This window comes from Lipophrys pholis (genome assembly GCF_963383615.2).
Source record: "Lipophrys pholis genome assembly, chromosome: 20".
Lineage (NCBI taxonomy): Eukaryota > Metazoa > Chordata > Actinopteri > Blenniiformes > Blenniidae > Lipophrys > Lipophrys pholis.
The window spans coordinates 5324216-5349328 of record NC_137648.1 but is presented as its reverse complement, the minus strand read 5'-3'; the positions used below and the strand labels follow the sequence as shown (position 1 = coordinate 5349328).

The window sequence follows — 25113 nt, the reverse complement described above, 5'->3', positions numbered from 1 at the left end:
TTCTCACCATACCAACACATTATATTGAAGCTTTAATGTTATTTTCTTGTTCATGACCCAAAGTTTATGACAGATTTATCGTATGTTTTACAGAGTGTGGGTGTGCTTGATCTGTGTCATGGCGAGGGAATTCTCAGATGATATGTGATATGATGTGCAACAATTGATGTTGGATTATGGCCACAGAAGAGGTAATAAGGGTCAATTCGCTTATTTCCACCTTCTTTTCCTGTTAAAGCCTCACCTCAGAGAGATAGGCCCTTAGGCTGGCACCAAGACTGTCTGTCGTGCTGAGTCCTGGAGGGGTGAGCAGCGGGCGGGGATGTGTCGGCTGACAAGTGGGTGTCACCGGGCGGCTCCGCGACCTCCTGAAGGTCACCTCTTTATGAGATCCAGGGTTAAAGCTGGAGCGGGATAGTAAACTATTCGGGGTCAGGGGTCTGCTGGGTGTCCTCGGGGTTTGAGTCCTGCTCCCGGGGTTGCTGGGGGACTGAGTCCGGCCCATGACCAGGGAGGTGGACTTAGGGCTGAGCAAAGGAAGGCCCACACCACAGGGCTTTCCTGTGAGGCTGGCGGCGGGAGACTGGGGTCGGGAGAGGAGACTGGGAAGAGGAAGCGTGTCAGGGAGAGTTCTGTGCCGTAGAGGGGTGTGGAGAAGGCTAGTGTGCGGATTGTTGGAGGTCCGGCTCGTCAACTTTCCTACTTCTGCGAGCTTGGCCAGGTCCTTCTCAACCTCTGCAGAAGAAGAGAGAGATCATGTCATAATTTCTAAAATCAGGAGTGATTTGTTACATTCTGCATCCATCCATCCATCCATCCATCCATCCATCCATCCATGAGGTGAGAATGTTTACCACTACTCCACAGTCTCTATATTTTACCCTCAAAATGAATAGACAATGCCAGAGCTGGTACTTGTACATAAAGTTGCTTGTAACATGAAATCAAGTTAATTCTGGTCAATAGACTTCCAAGATTCCAACAAAAAGTGACACGTTTAAAAGAAAATTATTATTCAGAGGCTGCGTTACATGTCTCGTGTACGTTCTACCAGACGGATGATTCACAAACTTTACTGAGCATTAAAGTGGGCGAGACAGCTTAGTTTAATCCTTCTTCTGGGCAATGATGACAATATTTATAGACCTTGTAAACTGTGGCGTATCCAGCTTCCTGTGTCAGAAAAAAAGTCCTGAGTCAATACACAGTAGGTAAAGCACGATCGTATTTTCTTCCCCCGGTTCCTGACAAAAACACATTTGTTTGCAGCTCTGGTAGTCTCGAAAACATTTCTGTTTGTAAAAGAGATGATGTAGCCAACTTCTGCGATCAACATCTGGGTCACTTTTTCCGTGTTTTATGCTTTTGTTCCAAAACTTGGCAATCGGTATTCAACAAACAAGTCTGGGAGTTATCATTTGAGAAGCATAATTTCAAGGATGACTCACTAGAAGCGAGCGTCTCTGGAAAAATATCTCTGTGACATAAACACAAAAGGAAACGTGACAAGTATTTGACAAACTTTGACTTCCTTGTTTTTAGCGCAAGTGGTGCTTTGAGCTCATGTAAAAAATATTTTTTTCCATTGAAATACAGGAAACATGTGTTTGAATTTTCCGCAAAATATCAATTTTAGTATCCAAAGCAACCAAATTTCGCTTCAGGTCATTCAACTTGAAAGATTTTGTTTTTAAAAAAAAAAAATCTATGCCAGACTGTTTTTCATCCATTGGGGACAAAAAAAAAAAAAAAAGCACATTTCTTTCCAACTGACATAATTGCATTGCTGTTCCTGTGCTGAAGCTGCCCTGATTTCATACATGTCAACATTTATAGTGAGATGCAATGCAGAGCACATGCTGCTCAGTGTCTTTTCAATGCGCACCGTGCGCCACATGACATTTCATCTGCGTTGCTTTAAGCCTAACACATTCTCCACATCGTAATTCTAAATAATAAGGGAGAAATACGAAGGTACAAGTTACATCTTGGCTTTTTCTTGTGTGATTCTGACAAAAGGCTGTAAGATAATGAACTCTGTAGACTGCCGCGGGTATATCATGACATCAGATTTCTGGCAGATGTGAGACTGCTGTATATAAATTTTGCACACCATAAAGAAAAGCATTGTTACATGGTTGCTAGGCTGCGTGAAAAAAAAAAACGGATAAAAGCTGATACTAAATCAGCAAATACCTCTGCATGGCAGGGAAATAAATACCATGGAAAAATGGTGTAAAGTGAAGTTTCCCATATCATGATTTCCCATAAACCTGATGTCCACCCACACTCTGTCCACTGTCACTGCTGTTGCTGTAATATTGTGCCGTAAACAGGATGTGTTTATTCGTAATCTGTCCATAGAGTGGATTTTTTAATCCCAAGTTATTTATCATGAAAATGATTAACACCACATGTTTCCTTTCAAAAACAGTACCCCGCACTCATGAATTCATTTATTGTAAACTACTTGCCTCCCTTGACTTCCCGACATTAAAGAGGAGCCTATTAGACGCAGTTTCATTTCGAAATCCAGCACAGTTGACCGTCTTAAACACAGAAATAGACGGAGCTACCTCACAGACGCTGATAGGAAATGACAGCTCCTACACATCAAAGACATCCCAAAAAATCTATACGGTCTGAACTTTTGATCCAGAATTTTGAGTAATAAGAAGAGGAAAAAGAGAGAGGGTGGAAACTGAGACCGAGGAGGACAGAGTAGGAGACAAGAAGAAACAGAAACAGATCTAATCTATTAAAGCGTTTGATCAAGAAGCAGTTGCACGTGGTGGGAGAGAACAGCGCTGCAGCATGGAAGACTACCAAGCAGAAGTCACGCAATCTTTATTGGGTCCCTACTCTGAAAGTAAACAAGCAGCCTAATGACATGTCATTTGTCTGCAGGCTGACAATCATACGAGATACTGCTTGCATCCATCGATGAACTGAGACACCACCCACCGTCCTGCAAGAGTACTTCAAACTGAAGAAATGAAAATGAGTTTTAACTACCGACTATAGATGAATTCAATATACGTAAGTTCACAATATCATTAGCAAGCAACATGGTATAATGTTGTGAGGTATTGTTGTAATAGTATGATTCCTGATCAAATATAAGGAGTAGTATACAATGCTAATGTCTTTGTGCTTTATCATCATTTCTTCCAAATAACAGAGCACCTTCTATTCCTCCTAATTAACACCAACTCTGAATTAGTTGTGTTTTCTTATCTCATCACATTCTCATCTGCAGACATCACTGAGTATTAAATGCCTTCAATAAACAATTTTTTTTTCAAATGACGTAATTGCATATTTTTTCTAAATGAATAGTGATGAATTGCACGTTATCCCATTTAAAAGATTGTCATTTACATGCGGTGCATGAATCCTCAGTCGATTGAAAAGTATTTTCTTGTCACCTTTCACAGTCTTGAGTGCGGTTCAAATCCTATGGTAGGAAGGGAAACTGTAAACTTCGAATAAACTAGTTTCTATGCAAATTGCAATGTCTGGCTGTGACGGTCCCTGACGGCAAGAGGAACCCATTAAACATAATCAGCAGCAGAATGAAAAAAAAAAAAAAAAAGAAAAGAATTCATGATCATTATTTCAGAAATTCAATGTCTCAGCTGAATGTCCAGGTTGGGTGGGCTCTTTTAAAAAGCAACTCGCTTTCTTTTGAAGCTGGTAAATGCAAGTGTATCGAGATCAGCGGTGTCAAACTCATTTTAGTTCAGTGGCCACATGCCGCCCAGCTTCATCTTGAGTAGGCTGGACGGGTAAAATAGTGCCATAATAAACTTTAAATTTACACTTAAAATTTTTATTTGCTGTAGTGCAGAGTATACGTGAGTATACGTGATAATTAAGTATTTTTGCAAAAAACAATGACTATTGACAATTACTACAATCTCAACAGCAAGCCAATTTTAGTGACGCTTTCTGTTGCAAATTACAGTGAAATGTCCCAAAAAACTTTTATAGCTGTTACATTATGCATGCTTTTAAGCAACGACGTTACTATATTTCACAGCAGCATCACTCATATCTCATCTTGAGTCTCAGTGTTGTGTTGTGGCTGCTACATTAGTTTCGTTCAAATGTTTACAATTTGCCCGTTTGACGGGTCACACTGGAGCCTCCTACCAGTCAGCTGTGGCCCACGGGCCTTTTGTTTGACACCCCTGCTCTAGCTGGATGGTGGTCTGTTCATCATGTGCCCTGCCACCCTCACCACCTGCTGCAGGTCCTCCCTGTTCTCCACTGGACAGCTGGAGGAGCACACAGTGCATCAGTGGGTCCCGGTGGCTCTCTATAGCTTGTTATTGAAGTATAGATTTCAAAAATTTGTATTTGAGTAAACATGCGGAGACTGACAAAAGCTAAGATGAAGCTGAACTTCACTAACTATCAAAGTGAGCTTGTAAGATGTGAATTGTTAGCAGCTAATAAAGCTCTCAAAGACTTTTGCTTGTCAATGAAATGCTTGCCGGGAGCCCTCAGCCTGAATGTTCACTAACTCACCGTAAAACAACTAGAAATCAATGCCATCTGAAGTCCTCCGGGGCTAACGATTGTGTACTAGTAACATAAATAGTTCTCTTCGACTGCCGCCTCAGAAATAAAACAAACAAGCTGTTTAGTTCGATGAATAGCCAGCGTGTTGAGTGCCGATGTGCAGATGAGCTGAGAAAGTCACCCCAGCTGGGAGTGCTGATGGTTGACATCGGAATAAGGTCACAATATGAGATCAATATGCTTCAAATAACTCTGGTATGTGGAGGCATGGACAAGGTCTTTTTCACACAGCGGAGCTGTCAAACAGTGTGAGAGACATACATAAACAAGCAAGAGTGTGACACACGATGCTAAATGGCAGCGCTGGCTTTGGCCTTCGCTCCACACTTTCATCTTTTTTATGAGCCAACACGTACTTGATCTTTATGACAACAAAAGCAGCCTTGGAGTCACTCAGAAGTTCAATATATATCAAAGATGAGCCTCAGACTGCAAGGAGAATAATTAGTTCCAAATAGTTGAAGAGATTCCATATTGTCATACAGTCTGCAGCACATTAAGGCTTCGATCTGTTTCTAATGACTCAGCAGAAAGTTATTGATTCAGTGCGTCAGTGCTGGAGCTACCATACAATTGTGACATGGAGAAATACATTTGTTTTTCTATTTCGTCGAGAGATATTTTACTCAAAAGGTTTGTTTTTAATGAACCCAAAGCAGACGCATTCTTTGGCTGGACGTTCTGCTTCCTGCTCACTAAGTGCTATCTCAGCCCCGTTCAGTTCTCAAGTCTTTAAAGTTCAAAGTGTGCATGTGCATGTTTGTGTGTGAACAAAAGGAGTATTTGATCTGAGTCAGACATACAATTTCTCGTTAAAACGTACACAGACACTCATCGACTGTAGGCGAGTTCTCCCTGATGCTCGCAGGCAGACGTTTTAATAAGAACCACTCAATACTGCAAGTCCTTCTATCTTTCTACAATGAGGCTGGTGAAAAATGACAAAACTCATTTTAAATGATTCTTTCTATCTTTGCTTGGGATCAGTGTAATTTACTGACTAATCACTGAAAATAAAGCAACTCGGTAAAATGAAATGTGTCTGTGTATCTTAATAATGTGTATAAAGTTGGGCTGCACAATATGGGGACTTGACTTCTGATTAATGAAGAAACACTGAAGCACATGACGACGATATCTTTGTGCTTTGGCATTTGTGCTTCTGAATAACAGTACTCTTTCTTTTTGAGGACCCAATTTTAACAAAGGTTCTTTCTTGATTGTGTGTGTTTGCAGCTCCTACCAGCACAATTACAGACGTGGCGCACATGTTGATGTTGTTTCGTTGCTCTTCATTGTCCGGCACGATGCCACCAGATATGACCAAACCATCTACACAGCCTGGACAGACCGCCAATCCTTACCAGGACTAACACACAGAGACAACCACACTCACGCACCCCAGTTCACACTTAGGGTGGGATTTTAGGATCACACTTTAACCTCACATGCATGTTTTTGGACTGTGGGAGGAAACCCACGCAAACATGGGGAGAACATGCAAACTCCATATAGAAAGGCCCCGGCTGGTATTTGGCAGTATCGCTTTATCTTATGGCCAAATATGTTGAAATGCACAGCGTGAATGTACATGTATAATGGGAAAGTGTCTATTGTAATGATGACGAACTTGCTATATGTCATGCAGCCCAACCACACAGCTTTGATTATAGAGTTGCTGTGACACATAACTGAGGCGTCTAACAAATGATTAAAACAAGGTCAGCTAAAGTTATATCAGTTAGTTGTTGGTAAAATGCTGCTACACAAATGCTACTTTATCAGAGTCCAGTATTATCAACTGTCCTTGCTTCTGCAACCGGGAGGCGTCTACCCTTGTCCTTGAAAGAAACAGATTTCTGACCTGAAGATAAAAAGAGGAAGGCGCAACAAAACAACAGAGATAAATCCCATCACGCACAGAGCAGCAGACAGCTCTTATGAAGAAAACTTTTATCCAGTACGGACAGTACATCATAGAGAAACGTGTGAAGGATGTGACTCATAGGCGGACATCTTTCAGGAGGACTGAGTTGAAGTGGTGCGGCAGTTCTCCAATAAAATTTACATTAAAGCCAACGGCGGGCAGAGGAAACAGAGACAGCAGCTTCACTGCTGTTTTCATGTACGCCAAAAACAATGACGTATAAGGTCATAGAAACTTCAGTTTTTTAAATAGTGTTAAAAACATTATAATAGTAATGGGTTATTGTCAATCTAACTTTTACATGCTTTGATATAATAACATTTTAATAAAACAGTGACTCAAAGGAGTTGACCATACGGGAAGGATAAAGTCTGAACTGAAATGTCTAAAACAAAGAGAGAGACACATAAAAAAAACCACACACACACAAATATGCAGAGAGCTGCCTACCAGCGAGCTGTTTGCCCATGTTCTCCAGTTCTTTAGAAAAGAGGGAGTTGCCCAGTAGCAGGCCCGTCTGCCCCACAGAGCTGCCACCTCTCACAGCCTTCAGATCAGCATCCCAGACAGCCTGACGCTGGTGAGCAAGAACAGAGAGGGAGAGAAAGTCACATTAGACCCTTCAATTAACTCTTTATATAATTTTCAGCTATTGCTGGAAATATCTGAGCCATATCTGCTGGAAAAAAAAAAGAGCCAATTATTATTTTATGGGCTCAAGAAAAACACAAGAAACCACAGCAAGTGCAGATGAAAGCGCGGTGCACGGAGTGCAACTCTGTTAAGTGAATGTGGAGCACGAGACAGTCAGTAGTGGTTCATGGACATTTTTGGATAACTATCAGTAAATCTATAGGAGTTTGCAGGCACACCAGTCTATTGGCAAAGAGCCTAGAAGCAGTAACCTCGTACACGCAGTTACGGAGCAATAAATCAGCCCTTTCTGAATACATTCCTGAGCGTGCATGATGTCGGCATTTAACGAAAAATAAAGATCATATGCTAAAGCATATGAATAAAAAAAAAGAAATAAATCTAGAATGGCACACCGGAGCACTTATACAATGTTGTTGCTGGTTTTGAACTATTTAGCTCCTATCATTCCTGGCCAAGCGTATGATCTGGAACGGGACCTGTTAGACGGCCGGAGCTTTGCCAAGTGCTGTAATGGAAGCACGCCTAATCCTCCCATTTATTCCTTTGATAGGACACAAGTGGACAAATGATCTGTTAAGCCAACGGACATAGTACGCACAGGCTCCGAGCACAGGTGAGATGTAAAATCTGTCAGCCATAATTCCACCTCGTGTAAGTTTGGTTTACTCAGGATAAGTTATGACCGCTCGGATGCCAACACTTACATCATTGGATGTGTTAAGCACTTAATGAGGGACAGAGCTGACTTGACAAAGTGCTGACACAGACTGAGGTTGTGGACATGTCGTTATATATGCATATACATATACATACATCGCAGTCTCCCAACACAGCGCAGTCTTTAAAGACAATCCTGGGATATAGGCCGTGATGCACGGCTGAGGACAGCTTATGAAATACCACCAGAATGTCATGAGTCAAAATAGTATCATCATTTGGACTATTTAATCTTATGGGACAACAGATATGGCAGCTGCACTGAGATGACCTCGAGACGTTTTCCAGCATAACAATGACTCAAAATACACATCAACCACACAAGAGCTTTGTAATGGGGGAAATGTGAGAAGCGACCCAGTTTGTCCTTCAACTTGAACCCACATGTGGAGTATTTTATGGTAGAAGGAATACTCAAGAACATGTAATATTCAACTGTGACATCAGTCATGTCCTGAGAAGGGGTTTACTACAGTATAGGACCCTTTTTGGCGGCAGCAGAGATTACAATGTGAGGCTTTCAATCCTTGATGATGGTTCATTAATCTTATAAATGAACATGGCCTTTAATCAAGAATAGACCTTGGAAACCGCTCACTGCCTTCATTTTCAGGTGTGTCCACTCAGACTTTGGCTTCAACAGTGATGTTTTATGAATAGGAGATCGGATACAAGGTCTGCAGCTTTTACAACATGACAATCTGGGGGATCCAATAAAAAAAAAAAGATGGACAACCACTGCCCTGGAGAATGAAATCTCTTCTCAGAAAATATAGGTAAATATGGATGTTTTAGAATAACATCAATGCAATATACTTAATAAAAGAGGTGCATACTTTTGGTGCACTGAGACGGTACTTTGTAATTTGTATTTCGAATAGTCAATCAAATCTGGGATTAATTAGGAATAAAATTCTTTATTTTATCTTGGATCAGTCACGGATACATCCCAAGGCACGGGTATTCCCGGGGCAAATTATTTAGAGTTACCAGTTAATCCAACAAGCAGACTTTTGTATTGTGGAAGTACGCCAAAGAAGCTGGAGAAAATTGAGGTAAATCTCAGTTTTGCTTTATGAAGCCCTGCGTAAAAAAAAGACTGATATTTCATGAAACCAAATAAGTTGAAAGTGTGTAAATAATAAAAGACAGGACCAGTAATTAAATTTGTGTTAGAACTTTGCTAAAATACTGGTTCAAAAAGATTTCAAACTTTCTGGGGTGACCGTGGCTCAGTGGTAGAGTGGGTCGTCCAATAACCGACGGGTTGGCGATAGCTGTGTCCTTGGACAAGTCACTTTACCCACATTGCCTCCGATGAATGGTGCATGCATGTTGGTGGTGGTCGGAGGGGCTGTCGGCGCAAAATGGCAGCCACACCTCTGTCAGCATGCCCCAGGGCAGCTGTAGCTTCCCACCACCGGTGTGACTGGAATGAATGATGTATGTGCTTTGAGTCACCCCGAAAAGAACAGTATATAAATCCAAGCCATTATTATTATTACTATTACCAATAAGTAAAAAGCATATTTTGGGGATAAAAGGTATCCAATTCATAAGTAGAGGTTTTTTTTTATGGTTTCATATGTTTTTCACACGGTTTATGCACCTAAAAACTCTTCATTCATTTATTATTATTCAGAGATTAAGTCTGGTTGATTTGACGCCAGCTCCTGAACAGTTGAGCACCCTAACTTGTTTAAAGGTCTGAACGTCACCCATATGTTTGTTGTGTTACTATTTGACTGGATGTTCTCACAGCCAATTGAAGTTACATTAATATGGCTAAGTGAGATTGGGGTTACATTTATTCCATAACAAGTTAAATCTTTCTAGTTTTTCATGACTGAAAAGTCAATTTTTCAAAGAAAAGGTACGGTTAACAACAAGAGAAGCTGTTCTCCTCTGATAAATGACAGAACATGATTCCCAGAATTTGTGGCATTGATCTTTGTGTCTGTCAGATACATGAGGCGTTCTGCGGCAGCAGAACCACAGCGCCACAAGCCAATCCTTAATTACAGCCCTCGTGAAGCAGCCCGGCGGGTTCAACGTTACAACTGAATCCACTCGCTGACTTTGGTTCCTACTCTTTGGTGGTATCTCCCCAAAGATCCAAAAGCATGAGCTCATGTGGCGCTCCTCTTAGTCTGGGTCTTCTCAACTCGTGAAAACAAGGCCACCAAGAAATTCACTACAAATTCTCATTTATTTACATGATATTTTCAAGCACTGTGATCAAAAGTCATTTGCAATTATTTTTTTTTAAATCAGTTGGAGTGAGATCTTGTCCTCTCAGCTTTGAACCCATCCTAAAGGAGACTTCAGGGGTTTAGGGACAACAGTCATTATTACAATCTAAATATCTTGTTGGTAAGAAAGTAAAGTTCAAATTTAAAAGTTATTATGCACGATTCTATCAGTCTGTCCCACTAAAGATGACTTTGGGCTGTTTGTGGCCCCAGAACTGAAGTAGCAGTACTATAGGAGTACATTTACTGTAAAAAAACAAAAAAAACAATAGCAGATCAGGAAACAGGGAAAAAAATGAGTTCAAGAAAACCTCTAGACATCATCAACAAACAAATACATCATATTCCAAATCTTTCAATGAGTTTGGTGAAGTCATACATCATTACTAAATCACTTGGAAGACGTCAACTTGTTGAATGTGAGATAAACACAAAAGCGGACTTGATTACACAATCAAAAGCCACGGTGAAGTAATGAAAGGTAATTTCCACAGTATGAGCAACTATTGTCCTTATCAGAAAAAATACATGATGTCACCACAAAAGGGCAAGTTTTCCCTTCCTTTTTGTTTTTCAAGCTCAAATTGAAGGCGTCAATATGCTCTGGCAGAAGAAGGACCCCCCCCCCCCTTCATCTCCAAAATAAAGATTGGCTACAATTCTGTAATGACTTAGGAGTATATTAATGTCAGTGGCAGAAAGCCCGACTTGTATAACCGCCCTCCCAATATGGCGCTAAAAAGAAGAGGGGGAAGCCCCTCCGGTGATGCTTCTGCCCGACTTAGAAACATGGCTCTCGTTTCTTGTAAAATTGATTCCATGTTGAGCGCAAACAAGACAGAAAAGAGAGAAGATGGAAGTCTGCAGTTCAATTTTTTTTTTATAGCCTTCATGTGTGCAGCTATATGTGTGTGGTCAGCAGCACTAATCGCCACAATCTGGGGCTCGGTCCAATGTTGCCCTCCACACAGTGAGCACTGCCGGGGATGTGCTCATGCAGTCACACACTTCAAACTTGACAGAGCTTAAGCCGGAGCTTTGAGACTAATGCTGGCTTTGAAAAATCACATTGATGGACTCTTGTTGTGGTCAAGTCATTTTTGGAAAGGGAACAACACACACACACACACACACACACACACACACACACACACACACACACACACACACACACACACACACACACACACACACACACACACACACACACACACACACACACACACACACACACACACACACACACACACACACAAAGTAGACCACACTCCAGAAACACAATGACACAAAGCTAAGCTGCAGCATTTGTTTGTAAAAACCATTCACTACCAACTAGTACCATATTTCTATAATCAACTCCGAGATGACTTCATGTCTTACACTGCAAAAAACCTACATTCTGAATCAAGAGGAAAAAAAACTTAAATAGGGAAATTCTGCTTTATGGTCCAATTGAAGAAGAAAACCTCTGGCTGGCTTTCAGATATAGAAATATACATTAATTATTGAATCTCAACCTCTTTGGACCTTTTTTTCGTAATTTGTGGGCCAATGTGCTTAATGTTCACGAATGCTCCAGCAGTCACCTTGCCATACAGGTATATAGCTTACGCATTTAATGCCGATATGTATCTATATAAATTAGTGCATCAAAGCCAGTTTCACACATGATATTGCTTTAATACTCTCAGTGGCCGTACATGATCCGTTACATTCAGGCACCATGTAAGGTGCTCGCACATCTTTGGGAGAAACTTGAGTTCGGGATCTTCCCCCAAAAGCCACTTGGAGATCAAACTGCCAACCTTGATTATAAAAAACGATCTGCATTGCTGAGTTACAGCCGCTCATGAATTAAATCACTAAATGTTTTATAGCTTCATTGTTTTTGGCCGGCACATGGCCACAAGCTAAAAGTCTGCACAGTTCGGGACATGATTGTGCAAACTGTACCTCAAATCTACTGTAAACAAACTTTGAAAACAATCTGCTCTGACTAAAAAGGCTTAGACATATCAATGTGTCATGTCTCCAAGTTTAAAAAGGACATGAAAACAAACACTTAAAAGAAAATCCTTCAAAGTCCTCTGAGTGGAGTGGTCCAAAACAACCACGTCTTCTCAACTACAGAGTGACTTTCAAATTCGATATGTAGAGTGTAAATTAACATTTGCTGATGACGTTGTCATTAATTCAGGTATTGAAAGTGAAGTACAGGAAGTTAATGCCCATCTTGAGGTTTGCAGTAAAAGTCATTGCAAGAAAAAAAGAGAAAGATATTGTTATGTGGGACTGGAAATATCACTGTAAACATCCTAGAGGAATTAATTAATACCTATACTCTATATCAGTAAAACAGATGTTACTTCAACAAAATAAGTTATATATACTGTACCTGTGACATTGAAATATTTTTAGGTATCTGTATTAGAGTATTTCTTTTTCAGACAAATTTGTACTTTTTTTACATTTATATATCTTTACAATCTCCACCTCACATTCTTCAATGGGCTCATTCCTGGTGTGAACTTCTATGATTATGATTCAGGCCTCGTTTTCATGACAACGTTTCAACCACGTCAAACAGGAGACATTGTATGTTTCCTCCTTCCCTCATTTTGCTGTTGCTGTGGGACGATAAGGGACATGAGGGGTAACAGTGAAGTTTTAATGAAATCCTCTTGTTTTGGCTCACAGCGGAATCACCTAATGGATTTTATGGAGTTGTATACAGAGCTCAAAGGCTCACCGGCCTGACCACAGCCAAAAGCAAACAGGATATTGACAATAACGCGGTTAGAATCTTACTCATGTAATGCAAAAACAGGATATGTGACGCAGGGAGAACAGCTAACATGGTGAAGCTAATCGCGCATGAAAGCAAAGGAACAGGAAGAAGCCAAATATGAGGGATTCGTTGCATGTTAACATTTAGTTAATAAGAGTAAAACTGCGTAAAAAGAATCAACACATGGAGCACGAATAGAGCATTTCTACACATTTAAGTTAAAACCATGTGTTAGCACACATTCTGGGTTGAGGGAAGAATATTTACTTCACTGTGTGTTATATGGTATATGTTTTAGTATGGGTTCAGTTATTGAAATGTTGAGCATTTCTACAGTTACTGTTGCTTTTTTTATTCACTTATTTCCTTTGGTGAGGAAGACGAATGTGAGAACGTTGAGAAATCATGATAACAATGGCTTTACCTCTTCTGTTTGGCTTGAAAGAAAAAACAAAACCTATACCATCAGGTATACCTCACCTTTGTCATTTAAAGATTTCATCTGAAAATTTCAGTATTTAAAATTTCCTCTGTCGTTATATCTTCAATGTTTCAGTTGTAAATTCAGTTTTGCGGTTTTTAACATTTGTTTGGTCTTGCTTTGTCGTCATAATATTCTACGTTAATATTTTAAATTTTGTATCACATGATTATATCATCAGCTTTAATTGGCCTTTGTCATTCTAATATCAACTTTTCTAATTTTGTGTTTTCTGTTCTTTTGCTGGGTTTCTACAAATTAGTTTTTGGGTTTGTCATTTGAACATTTTCATAATGTCTCATAAATTGTGAATGAAGTATATTTGAAATTGTATTAGGCTGCATGAGAGAGGCTGAATCAATAAAGGTGTATTGATTAACTTGTTGATTGGACAGTGAGTAACATCTGGAGCAGCCGTCATAACTGAAAGAAAGCACACAAGCATCTGTGCTCAATTGCAATCAACTTGAATTACATTGTCTGAAAAACTCCTTGACTACAAGTAAAAATATGTTGTGTAAAATGACACCACTGCACTTTGTTTTGTAAAGAAATGTAGACATATGGCAAGTTTAGAGAATAAACTTATTGAATACAAAAAGATGGTCAGAATGTTTGAATATTGATTCAAATTCACGGTATTATCAGCAGTGATTTCTGATTTTAAAAGTAGATCATTTGGCGTAACCTGCGGTTTGTATAAGTAAAGTTCCATACTTGAAGTATAACTCCCCCAAAGTACTGCTTAGTTACGGTAACGTGAGTATTTCCCAGTGCTATTCATTTTTAGATATATGAACCCGAAAGAGTGACAAAAGTGTAATTGTCAGAGTTCACAATGCAATGAAAACAACTGAAATCTAATGTTTAACTATCACAAGTGAAACTGGAGGCAGACATTGAAACAGGAACAAGTGAAAGTCCTCCACAAAGCTTTGGAACAATAAAAGCTTTTTATTCCGGTTAGACGTGTTCAGAGCATAACCGAGCATGCATAACTGAGGAGGAGCGGAGTGCAGACTGATGTCAAATCATTAAAAAATAAATAAATAATAAATAAATCACGAATTACATCAGCCCGAACTACCAAAAGTCCCCTGGAAACAAAAATAAACCTTCACACACCATCACATTTCTGCTTTGTGTCATGCATTGCATCACACTAATCATCTCATTCCTCTCATACAAATGAACAGTTTCCCCCGCCAGCTTTTATGAATGTAACAACCGTCGCACTGCGAGCTCCATCTGATTAAAACATGTCAGTTAACACGTCCAGAGGAAACTGTGGAGGGATTTCTTGGGGTGTTTTCTTTCGGAAAGTATTAGTCTTTATGGGGCAATTATCACCTGAAGGAGTCGGCAGAGGCAGGGGGCCTGTCAGACTAATAATGATAACCATTAATGGTGTTTATTTTCCAGCATCACCAGGCATTTACTGCCCGAACCAGTCCACAACACAAGGGAAACTTTACTTACGGCCAGTCATAAACATGCTAATAATAAACTTTGAGTTTTATTTTCAAATTGTAGAACTCTTCAGCACTAATGAGATCTGCAACAAGTGGAAAAACAACTGGACACTTTTCTACCTTTTTATTATCTCTGGCCTAACAAGCCCTGTTTGAGGAAGTATTAATAAACAATGAGTTAAGTTCCAGATTATTTTTTTTTCTTCATACTGTGTAGCTTCAGTATTTTGCCTCTCACTGCCGTCTCCCTAAATAAACCCATAAAAGACGTTTTCCATACGGTTTCGAGACTGTGGCACTTCGGGCCCTTAAGGACCAGTTAAACTTACGAGCTATAACAAACTGCATTTGCCTTTCAATCAACGGCCAGTGCAAACACTTAAGCACAAAACAAGTATATTAACTAACGGTAGGCGACGCTGAATGTTTGGACTTACGGTTTCCATATGGGAAGGTATAGTAAATTATATGTAAATAGTTTTACTTTTTTGTCAAATTTTGTTTATTTTAAGTTTTATTTTCATCAATGTTTTAACGTTTTAGTAGTTTTGACAATAAAAACAAGTAAAATACATTGACTCAGGATATTGTTTGGCTCTGTATATTTAAGTGAATGGTGTGTTTAACTTTTTAGATGCAGTTGGCTTTCGATTCATTTAGAGCGGCGGTGTCAAACACATTTTAGTTCAGTTCAGGGGCCACATTCGGCCCAATTTAATCTTGAGTGAAACAGTAAAACTGTACCATAATAAGCTTTAAATAGGAAGTTTTTCTTTCTTGTGGCGCAGAGTATATGTGATTAAAATGTCAATATTTACAGAAAACCATACAAATACTGCGAAAAATGAAAACAATCTCAACATGAACGTAATCTTAATAATATTTTTTAATGCAAAACACAGTGAAATGACCATAAAACTAGGTCCAGTCTCTTCATTCTGATCTTGATACCGTTCATGGCCTGGAGGGAATCTTCAGCCGACGTCAGATGTGTGACAACAAACAAAATCTGGGGCTGGAACGAATAATTTGATTTCCTGATATCAATAAAATTCTTGCTGTTGGCTGTGGCCATGTGTCAGCTTATCGCTTAGCCCGGTTTTTTTTTTAGACCCCCCGACTACTGGTTCAGGTTCCTTAAAAGTCTGCTCCCAGTTAGTCTGGAGCCTTTCTGCATCTGCTCTCCACACGGAGCAATGCCTCGACTCCAAACCCCTTTCTTTCTTTCTTTCAAATATGCTGTTAAAAGCCTTGTCTAACACTTAGATCGGGCAATTATGAAAAGGTATTGGCTTTTTGGGGGGTAATTATACAAAAGGTACTGGCGTCCTTGCTGAGCTCTTTATTAACAGCATGTGAGTGTCTGAGTCTGGTGTGTGCCGCATGAGGCCACTATGGATTTCTTCCCTGGAGCATGTGAAATTTATCACGCAATCCTCCCATTTGAGCAAAACTCTGTGCGCTCCTGTAACCCCGTAAGTGTTTACCTCTATTGTACCAAGCATCAGCCTCAGTTGCCATGTGGCGAGATATTCTTTTCAATTGCTCCTTTCACATGGTGCACAAGTGCCCTGAGAGATAAGCAAAGCGATACAGGGAGATTTCTAATTGGCGTATCACTTGTTAAGCACCATCGACTGTTGTGTACGCTGAAATGGCCACATAAAGACAGACCAGTTTTGCGAGGAGTCTAGTTCTGCTAATAAGAGGCTTTAGGTGGTTTTCGCCGACTCTCAGACAATAGGGGTTGAGGCGGAGGGAGAGACATGGAAATTGATGGCTGTAAAATGACCTTAATTGTTCGGTGATGGATGCAGGGAGGACACTTACAGAGCCCGACACTTGAGACAGGGCCTCGCATTCCTGCAGTCGTCCCGCCAGTGTGTCCACCCCGGGCAATGGAGCTGCTTCAGACAATACAAACAGACAAGGAGAGGCATGTGACACCACAAATCAAGGAATATTTTAAGTTTCAGAGTTGTGTTTTTTTTTTTTTTCGCAACTTACAGGAGATGTCAGGAACAGCTTGTTCAGATATGCGAGTCCTGTGCTCCTCTTCAGATCTGCTGTCTGATAGAGTGTCCCCCTGCAACCTAGAAATACAAACAACACACGAGACACAACTGTACACACTGGCAACAGAGTTTGCAATAATCGCTCTTTGATTTCTTTATATCTGAGGGTGTTTTTACACGTGTCTTTGGAGGGTAAAAATGTGGTGCAGCAGGGTCGAATGTAAGGATGGTACTGGTATTCTGGTGTGCGTGCACGGGTAATATTAGTCAGTTGGGCAAATGTGTGTTTTATACATGTACAAAGCTGTTTAGGCATTCACGTAGCTCCCCGCCACCAGCCAGGGCTTCAGAGTCATCACACAGCACTCCTGCAAAACCAGTGCGGTTTGGCAGTGCTCTTATTTAGAAAATGAAAACAAAGTAGGATGTAGGCTGTGCCAGAAAAAATAAAAATAAAAAAAATAATCCAAAGAAATGCACGACCACATTTAACTTGTGCATTTGGAGTGCCGCTGCTAGCTGGTGCTAACCTAACTCGGACGGATTTGACATCATTTACCCAAAGACGCTGTGATCCTGTTGGATCGAAGAGGATAATACAGCTCATCAACTCAGTGACCTTGCAAGATCTGCTTTCACTTAACTTTGCTGAAGATAAAGTGAAGGAAAATACCAAGAGCCACAGCCAAACATGGATTTCATGACATTTTCATAGATTGTCCACTAACTTCATCGACACGCATCAAATGTCTCATAGAAAGTGGGTTTAATTGCTCTGTGGAAAAAAAGGCTGTAAAACAGCCCAAAGAAATGTACATGAAATATCAATGTGTGCAATGTTTTTAATAAAACAGGAAGCTGCACAAAAGGATAGAGTCTCATGATTTGGCAGACGTCAGGAAGTATGAGGGTAAACACTCTTCGTAGCTATGGGAACATGGTTAATCCCCATATCAACAAGCTCACTAATAATGTGAAAAAAATGACACCCCTTACGGTGTTTTGTTTGCACCAGAAGTAGGTGTGAACGCAAAACAAACTAGAAGTTATTAAATCTACATTTTGGTCCACAACAGATGCAAACTAACAGACGCGACGTCCCCTGAATCTATGACGTAAAACCCATGTGGTGCAACTCCAGGCACACAGTTGCGTGTATAGACAGAAGCACAGATTCTGTTTTCCCTTAAATCATCCAGTTACTGTAACTCATAATGTCTTCAAGGCCACAGAGGGTTTTCCTTGTTTTTCACATATTACAAATCTGACGTTTTTAATAAAAAGCTTCTTTAGCATGTACTTGGTGTTGACATGAGGCAGTATCCTCAATGGGACTAGTACCACAGTGGCAAACGTAAACTACGGTACAATGTCAGTCCACACTAAGACGTTTCCAATGGGAAAATCAGAGCAATGCAGCTCGACATATAAAGTAGCGGAACTGCAGAGGTACTGTTTCTCTAACAATAATCCAGGGGCTGTAGTTTTCTAAAGATGTCTATTTGGACGGAGATCGAAGTGGGTTGAAGAGATTTGACTGTTGGTTTAAGATGATGAGAGCTTTACGTTTCCTTTAGATTTTAATTATACGGTAGAAGAAATACAAACACCGGGACGATTAAGATGTTACACATGGATACTCCCTGCATTTATAATCTTTTGCGTTATAATTCACGCACTTTAACGCTATGAATGTATAAGATTAACCAGTCCTATTATACAAAGCTGTAATGACACTGAACTTTGGGTCTAGACTGCTACATGATATTTCCACATCATCAGTGCAGAGAAAAGAAAGCAATCCCTCTAATTTAATGTAACAACTGCATTCTCAGCCGCAGGGCCTCTTACGTCTACTTCTGCAATGAGGGTAAATGCAGAACACAGCTTTTAAAGTGTATTCTATTTCTTTTCTTCTTTATACATCCCTCTCCCTGTCCCCCTTGCTCTTTAATAGTCTTTATAAGACCATTAAACCCAAGATGGCTATCACAAGGCCTTCCTATCCTCTGAACAAAAGCTCCTCATAACCGCAGGACTTCACTGCTATTCACCAAGTGCATTCCTGATACGAAAGCAATTAATTTAATGAGAACTACAAGCCCAGAAGAAGTGTGTGAGGATCTATCTATTTGGTGAGACTGCACTGCCAGGTCCTCCGGAGTGTGCCCAGTGTCTGGGATGGGTTTTGCAACACAGGAGGTTTTGTGGCACGAGCACACGGCCATCAAGTGGAACCGATCGGCTGGAACCGGACAGGCGGATGAAATGGCACCGTGACCACAGCTGGAGCCCAAAAAGACAGACGGAGGGCCACAACACACAGGCCACACAGCACTTTGCACTTCAACCAACCGGGGGAGAGCCAGAGGAAGCGGTATGCTTCCTGAGCTGCCACGACTGATTTACAGCCGTGCAGGCTGACAGGCTGTGTGGACAAAATGGGCAGGCAAAAGGGCAGTGGCTGGAGAGAGTTGGTATCAGTTTGGATATGAGGCCAGATGGTGCTTGATTTTAATCTTCAGGGTGCAATCGGCCGGATGGGTGGGAGGGATATACCATACACTTCATTTACTCTCTTTATTTCAGGGGTGAACAACACATTTTAGTTCAGGGGGCTGAAAACAGCCCAATTTCATCATGAGTGGATCAGTAAAATAATGCCAAACTAACTTTCAAACTTAAACTTTAAAGGTTTTCTGTGTCGTGGCGCAGAGTATGCGTGATGAAAATGTCTATATTTTCACAAAACCAAACAATTACTACCGTAAAAATTTACCGCAATCTCAACATAAAGCCAAATTCAATGATACCTTCTGGTGCAAAATACAGTGAAATGTCCAAAAAACATTTTCTATAACTGTTGCATTATGGATGTTTTCTCAAACTAACCCTGACAGTATGGCTTTGGGGCTAATGAGTTAATGAGGTAGCCAGCTTGTGTCCACTACTCTTAAGAAGTTAGAGTTTTCTACCATGTTTTCTTTGAAATGAGTTCAATTTGCTTGGTAGTTTGGCGGCTGGATCGGAGCCTCTCGCAGTCCAGCATTGGCCCACCGGCCTTATGTTTGACACCCCTGCTCCATCTGCCTGTTTATTATTCCAGAAGAGAGGAATAAAATGTATCTGCTTTGCAGAGTTATTTCACAAACCACATCAAATAAATATCAAAACATTTTAAAAGCAGGCTTGAGAGTGACCTTTAAATGAACTGTAAACTCACACTAAGCAGTAACTTAACTGTTGAATCATAGGGAATAAACAGTATTTGTTGAGGGATTCTTACTTTGAAAGTAAAGTTTGGCATGTTTATAAAACATTTATCATGCTTTTATGTACTATTTTGTTTGCATTGCATCATTGCAGTCACCTTGGGCTTTAACAAACATCTCCATTACTTTTGACGCTCTGTGTTAGACATCAGCCCCGCCTGCTTTTATCATGAAATGCACCAAATCTTTCCCGTCTGATATTAGTGTGTATTTGTAATATATTTAATGCATTTTTCTTTTCTAAAACAGCACCTACTCAACAGAAAATGCAGTAGCCTTCAGGACTGCTTCTTGTCGTTAATAAAACAGTACAGAGTTGTCGCCTTCACGCTGTAGGTGTTAAAGTATGCCTCACCTTTTCTTGGCTTCGAGTGGCACACGGCAGAGCCAAGCGGTTCGAACTCGTTTGCTTTGACAACCAGATGAAGTGAGGACACTGTCACAAGAGTTTGTGCAAAGAGTAACGCACAAGAAATTGTGGATCTCGCTGACGTGCAGGAGCTCACAGGTGGAAATAAGGAGCTGAATTCTAATGTGTTTGCCTGAGGGGTGACGAGTATGTGAGGAATGCTTGTCCAACTCGGGCCAGCGTTCACGGTGCAATGTTGAGCCAAGCAACCTTGTACTATCTTTGTGGGACTTATGTAATGCTGCAGAAATCCACTCAGTTTTACAACGGCATGTTCAAATCTTGATGCTCATTGTGAGGTCAGCCATAATCAAAAGCACTGTCTGCTTTTGTGAAGGACACAGCGGAGGCTTGTTTCTGAGGATAACTTTAATGATTGGCCTCACACTGAGTCATGCTTGAAGGGTGTTACCGGGAATTCCAGCATGTACACTGCATGAAATCCATGTCAGAGTCGCCCCTCTTAAAAACCCCACCATGACTTCTCCCTCTGACATCTTCCCTTCATGCAGATGCATGTGTGCAGGAATAGACGTGTTTATGTAGATCTAGTAATTGTTGGCCATGTGGCACTGTTTAAGTGTCCCTGATCGGCCTATGGGAAACCAAATAAAACTTTGTGTACATGATGCATGTTATTTTCCAGGTTCATGTTTGTGGGCGTACGTGAGGAAGAGCAGCAGGAACAGTGGCTTATAAAACTATGTAAAATACTGATTGTTATTAAAAGATTTGTTCCTATTGAGTTATGAATTAGGGCTTATCCCTCTACAGCATCTTTCATGAGTCCCTTTGGGAAAATGACTTGTCCATTGTGGGTTTTTTTGTTGTTGTGTGGATCTATGATTGTCTGTGTCCCTGCACACACATTTCTTTGCAGAAATCCGTGTTTTCCAAACAGCACAAAGGACAACCCATGCGTGTAACACTTTTCCAGTTTACGGATCTGTTTATGGCCCATACACGATGCAAAAATTACGATGAGAGACCACGAGTCAATCGGCAATAAAACTTCGGAAGGATTTCGTGGTCAAGTTAAAAAGGACGAAGCAAGAATTTGGCCCGAACCAAAACGAGAGTGGAGGACAGAGAAGCAGAACAGATGCTGACGAAAAACCTCATCAGCAGGGCCAGAAAATGACTCCAGATACAGATGCGGCTTTGCTCCGCCGCTGATGCAACGAGGGGACGAAAGAGTACAAACAATTTGCTTTAAAGCATCCAGCCGATAAACTGCCAACAGAAATCCAGAGATATCATTCATCCCCCTGCAGAACCTCTGACAACATCCCGCAGCCTGTGTGTGCAACGAAACTGATAAGCCGCGTGAATGAAAGAAGAGTAGGAAACAAACAAATTCCGAACCCTAAACAGCGGAGGCCGCGCAGGCAGATGTGAAGCTGGCGTCTCATCAAGACTATACCCGTTTTATCTTAGACCGGCATCAGGGAAGAGCTCTGCCCACACCTGCCTCTAGTATCGCACTGAAAACTCAGATATCTGAGCGCGAGACTGATGCTGCAGATCAGGAGGGGAAACAGGAAACGTGTCAGAAGAGGAAAAACTGTGATAAAGCCAGAACGGGTGATAATGGAGAAGATTATCCGAGCTCAGGCTGATTTGTGAAAACAAGGAACACTGGAATGGAGTTAAGATACACTCTTATTCCCTGAGCTGTCTGATACAATTGGAGAGAAAAAGGAGGAGTGGAGGGTGTGATGTGAGCTACAAAGGGTCATGACCCCGAGTCAGCATGTGGCTGCATGTTGGAAAGGGAACATGAGGGCTGTGAGCATGATCATCTATTGGATTCTTGCAAGAATTTTTATGTCTGCTTTCAACCCTCAAGCTACAATTATACACAACGTAGTGAGATGAGCTGTATCCCAATCAGATGCAGTAACCAAAGCATGGAACCGAATCACTGCGTCTACACCTGCGTTCTGGGCTTTTTGGAAAGATAAAGAAGACAGCTGTGAGATTGGCAAGAAAAGAAACAGCAAATATATCATTAAATCTTCTGCTGATAAAAACATACTTGGGCCAGATTGGAGAAGGACGAGCTATTTACCTGGCACACCGAGAGCAGATGTTGAGTGTAACCTTGGCCTGCGGTTCAGGCTGGTAGGAGCTGCGTCCCTGGCTGAACTTGCTGCCGGACGGAGCGAGCCCAGTCACACCCTCCATCCGCAGGTCATCCAGGTCCTCTGGGGGCAGAGGGAGAGACAGCGGGAAGAGATAGATATGGAGGAGAGACAAAAGACCAAAAGGACGATCATTAATCACACTTGGTTTCTACCTTGGCTATATGACGCCTGGCGATGACAGTCAGCTAAAACCTAAAAGGCACATGACAGTAAATATACATTCTCTTGGCTCATTGCTGTGTTTCCTCCCAACATCTGAAAAAAAAAACAAGTTTTCAACAGCACGTCATCACCAGAAAACTCTTTGTTATGTGGAGTGAAGTCGGAGAGCTGATGACAGCACCGCCTCATGGCAGCGAGAAAACAGGAAAGGGTACGCTAACAAGGCAAGGATGAAGGGGATGCAGAACAATGTTGACGGGCAAGAAAAAAAAAAGTGCTTTAAGATGGAGGGGAAGGGAGACGGAGAGCAGCGAAGCTGGACTTCGTCTGATCTCAAACTGTTCTCCAGAGCAAACGGTTGCGGAGCACACTTACAAAAAATAAAAAGCCTCTTAAAGAAATCCACATGTTTCAGACACGCCACGGCTGCTTATACCCAACTTTGTTTTTCTCCTCTGGTATTTGGACTCGTGCACAGAAACGTAGCATTAACAGGTGCGGAAGAACTTCCTCCTCCCCACTAAACACGCTTCATACATTTTATTCTTGTCTGCAATCCTTTTATTGTTCCAGCTCAAACATACAGCTGCTTCGTATGAGCTGTCCACGTGGAGCAACTCAACGTTTGGCAGTTGGATTTCATTCCACCCTGAGAGGGATCATCAGCTATCACATAAGACCAAATCCTCATCAGCAAACACAAACGGCATGAGACACATCTCTACACGCACAGTGTGAAGTCACAGCAATCAGGAGAGTTACCAGAGAGGATTGGTAAAGTGGAATGAAACCAACAGCAAGACACAGACTTGTAACAGTTCATTAATACAACCCAGGATCAAAAGGGGAATTCTAAAACAGCCAGACCATTCTGGTTTTGAACACATCCTCATGAGATAAAGCGGTTACAGTTTTTTTCCATGAGTGGGTGTTTTTGGCAACTTGTTTAGTGAAGTGAACTGGTCAAGTTTTATAAATGTTAAAGCAACATTTTGAATGGTCACCATTAAAAATATTTGAGCCATTCTTCAAAAGCACAAAAAAATAGGCTTTTACAGTAAAAAAAAAAGGAGGTGGACTGGGGTCGTCTTCAGTGCATTCTGATTGCCATTGTTAACGCTCTTATGCTCATAGACAAGTGCCTGACACGCCGTGTGCGGCCAGGATTTAAGACCAGCATTGATACTTTACTTTTTGGGCTCACGTTACCTGGCCCCTGGTTTATGGGTGAAAAAACGGGCCTCACACCTTGAAAGAGGAGCGCGCATGACTAATCACCTGAATTAGATTGGATGACACTTGCTCATGAGAACTCTTTCCCTCCATCTATCAGCGTGGCGCGCAGCCAGAAAATCTCATCCGTCTCCCGTCTCCATCGGGTCACAGGGTATCATCCTGACAACACTGCCACATGCACCGTCTAATCTGTGAAGATATCCTGACCTGTGAAGGTTTCCAGTAATCCAACACCATGCACATGCAATAATTACAATGCTAGACCACCAGCATTTGTTTTCAGTCCTCGGAGAAGCATGGAGAAGTTTACATCAAAAAAATATTCATGGTGTGCATGCAGATGATGACTTTTACTCACATTAAACTAAGGTTTTGTGACATTTTCTCTCTTGCTGAAATTGAAATAACATTCACAGTCTTGTGTTGCAATCACCTTTGAATTAATGTGTCAGGATGGGTGGTTTTGTAAAATGATAAATCATAACTGTAATGAACCTGAAACTATTCATTAAACATAATAAACCACAATAACCCCGCCCTTTATGAACAGAGGCCTCCACAATGAATCACCCCATCTATTTAGTCGTTACCGCTGATTAGAAAATGTTGGCATGCTAAACTAAAACATGAACATTACCGTATTAATTTAGCTCAACGAGGAGACAAAGTACAGGCAAAAAACGCTCTACATGACATAACATGTAATCAGTCATTTAAAGCACCCGTGCAAACACGCTTCTGTTTGAAATCAGCTATAACTACTACTTCTGTTAACCTCAACTGTAAAACTAACCATAACCTAACCCTAAAACATGTCTTTACCGAAAAAAAAATTTCTTTCATGATGATCTCTATTTTTGTGCCTCCAGTAACATGAGTCCTGATGAGAAACTGTGCAATCAGATTAATTTTACACGCATGCACACCTTTGACCTTAGACTAACCTGAAAGCGTGTATTTAAATAAAAAAAAAATCTAATAGGAAGTTGCT

General features: G+C 41.0%; 1 protein-coding gene across 1 annotated transcript in view; it reads right to left on the bottom strand.

The window, feature by feature from the left end:
• The window catches only part of cUnh8orf34 (chromosome Un C8orf34 homolog), a 70614-nt gene that overhangs the window by 6553 nt on the left and 38948 nt on the right, over positions 1–25113 (bottom strand). Inside the window, exons 8-12 of the mRNA XM_080489456.1 lie at positions 22649–22784; positions 16889–16974; positions 16712–16788; positions 6965–7091; positions 245–735 (exon numbers count right to left, since the gene is read on the bottom strand). Of these exons, the coding sequence (XP_080345582.1) occupies positions 245–735; positions 6965–7091; positions 16712–16788; positions 16889–16974; positions 22649–22784 (917 nt within the window). The remainder of the gene's footprint in view (positions 1–244; positions 736–6964; positions 7092–16711; positions 16789–16888; positions 16975–22648; positions 22785–25113) is intronic.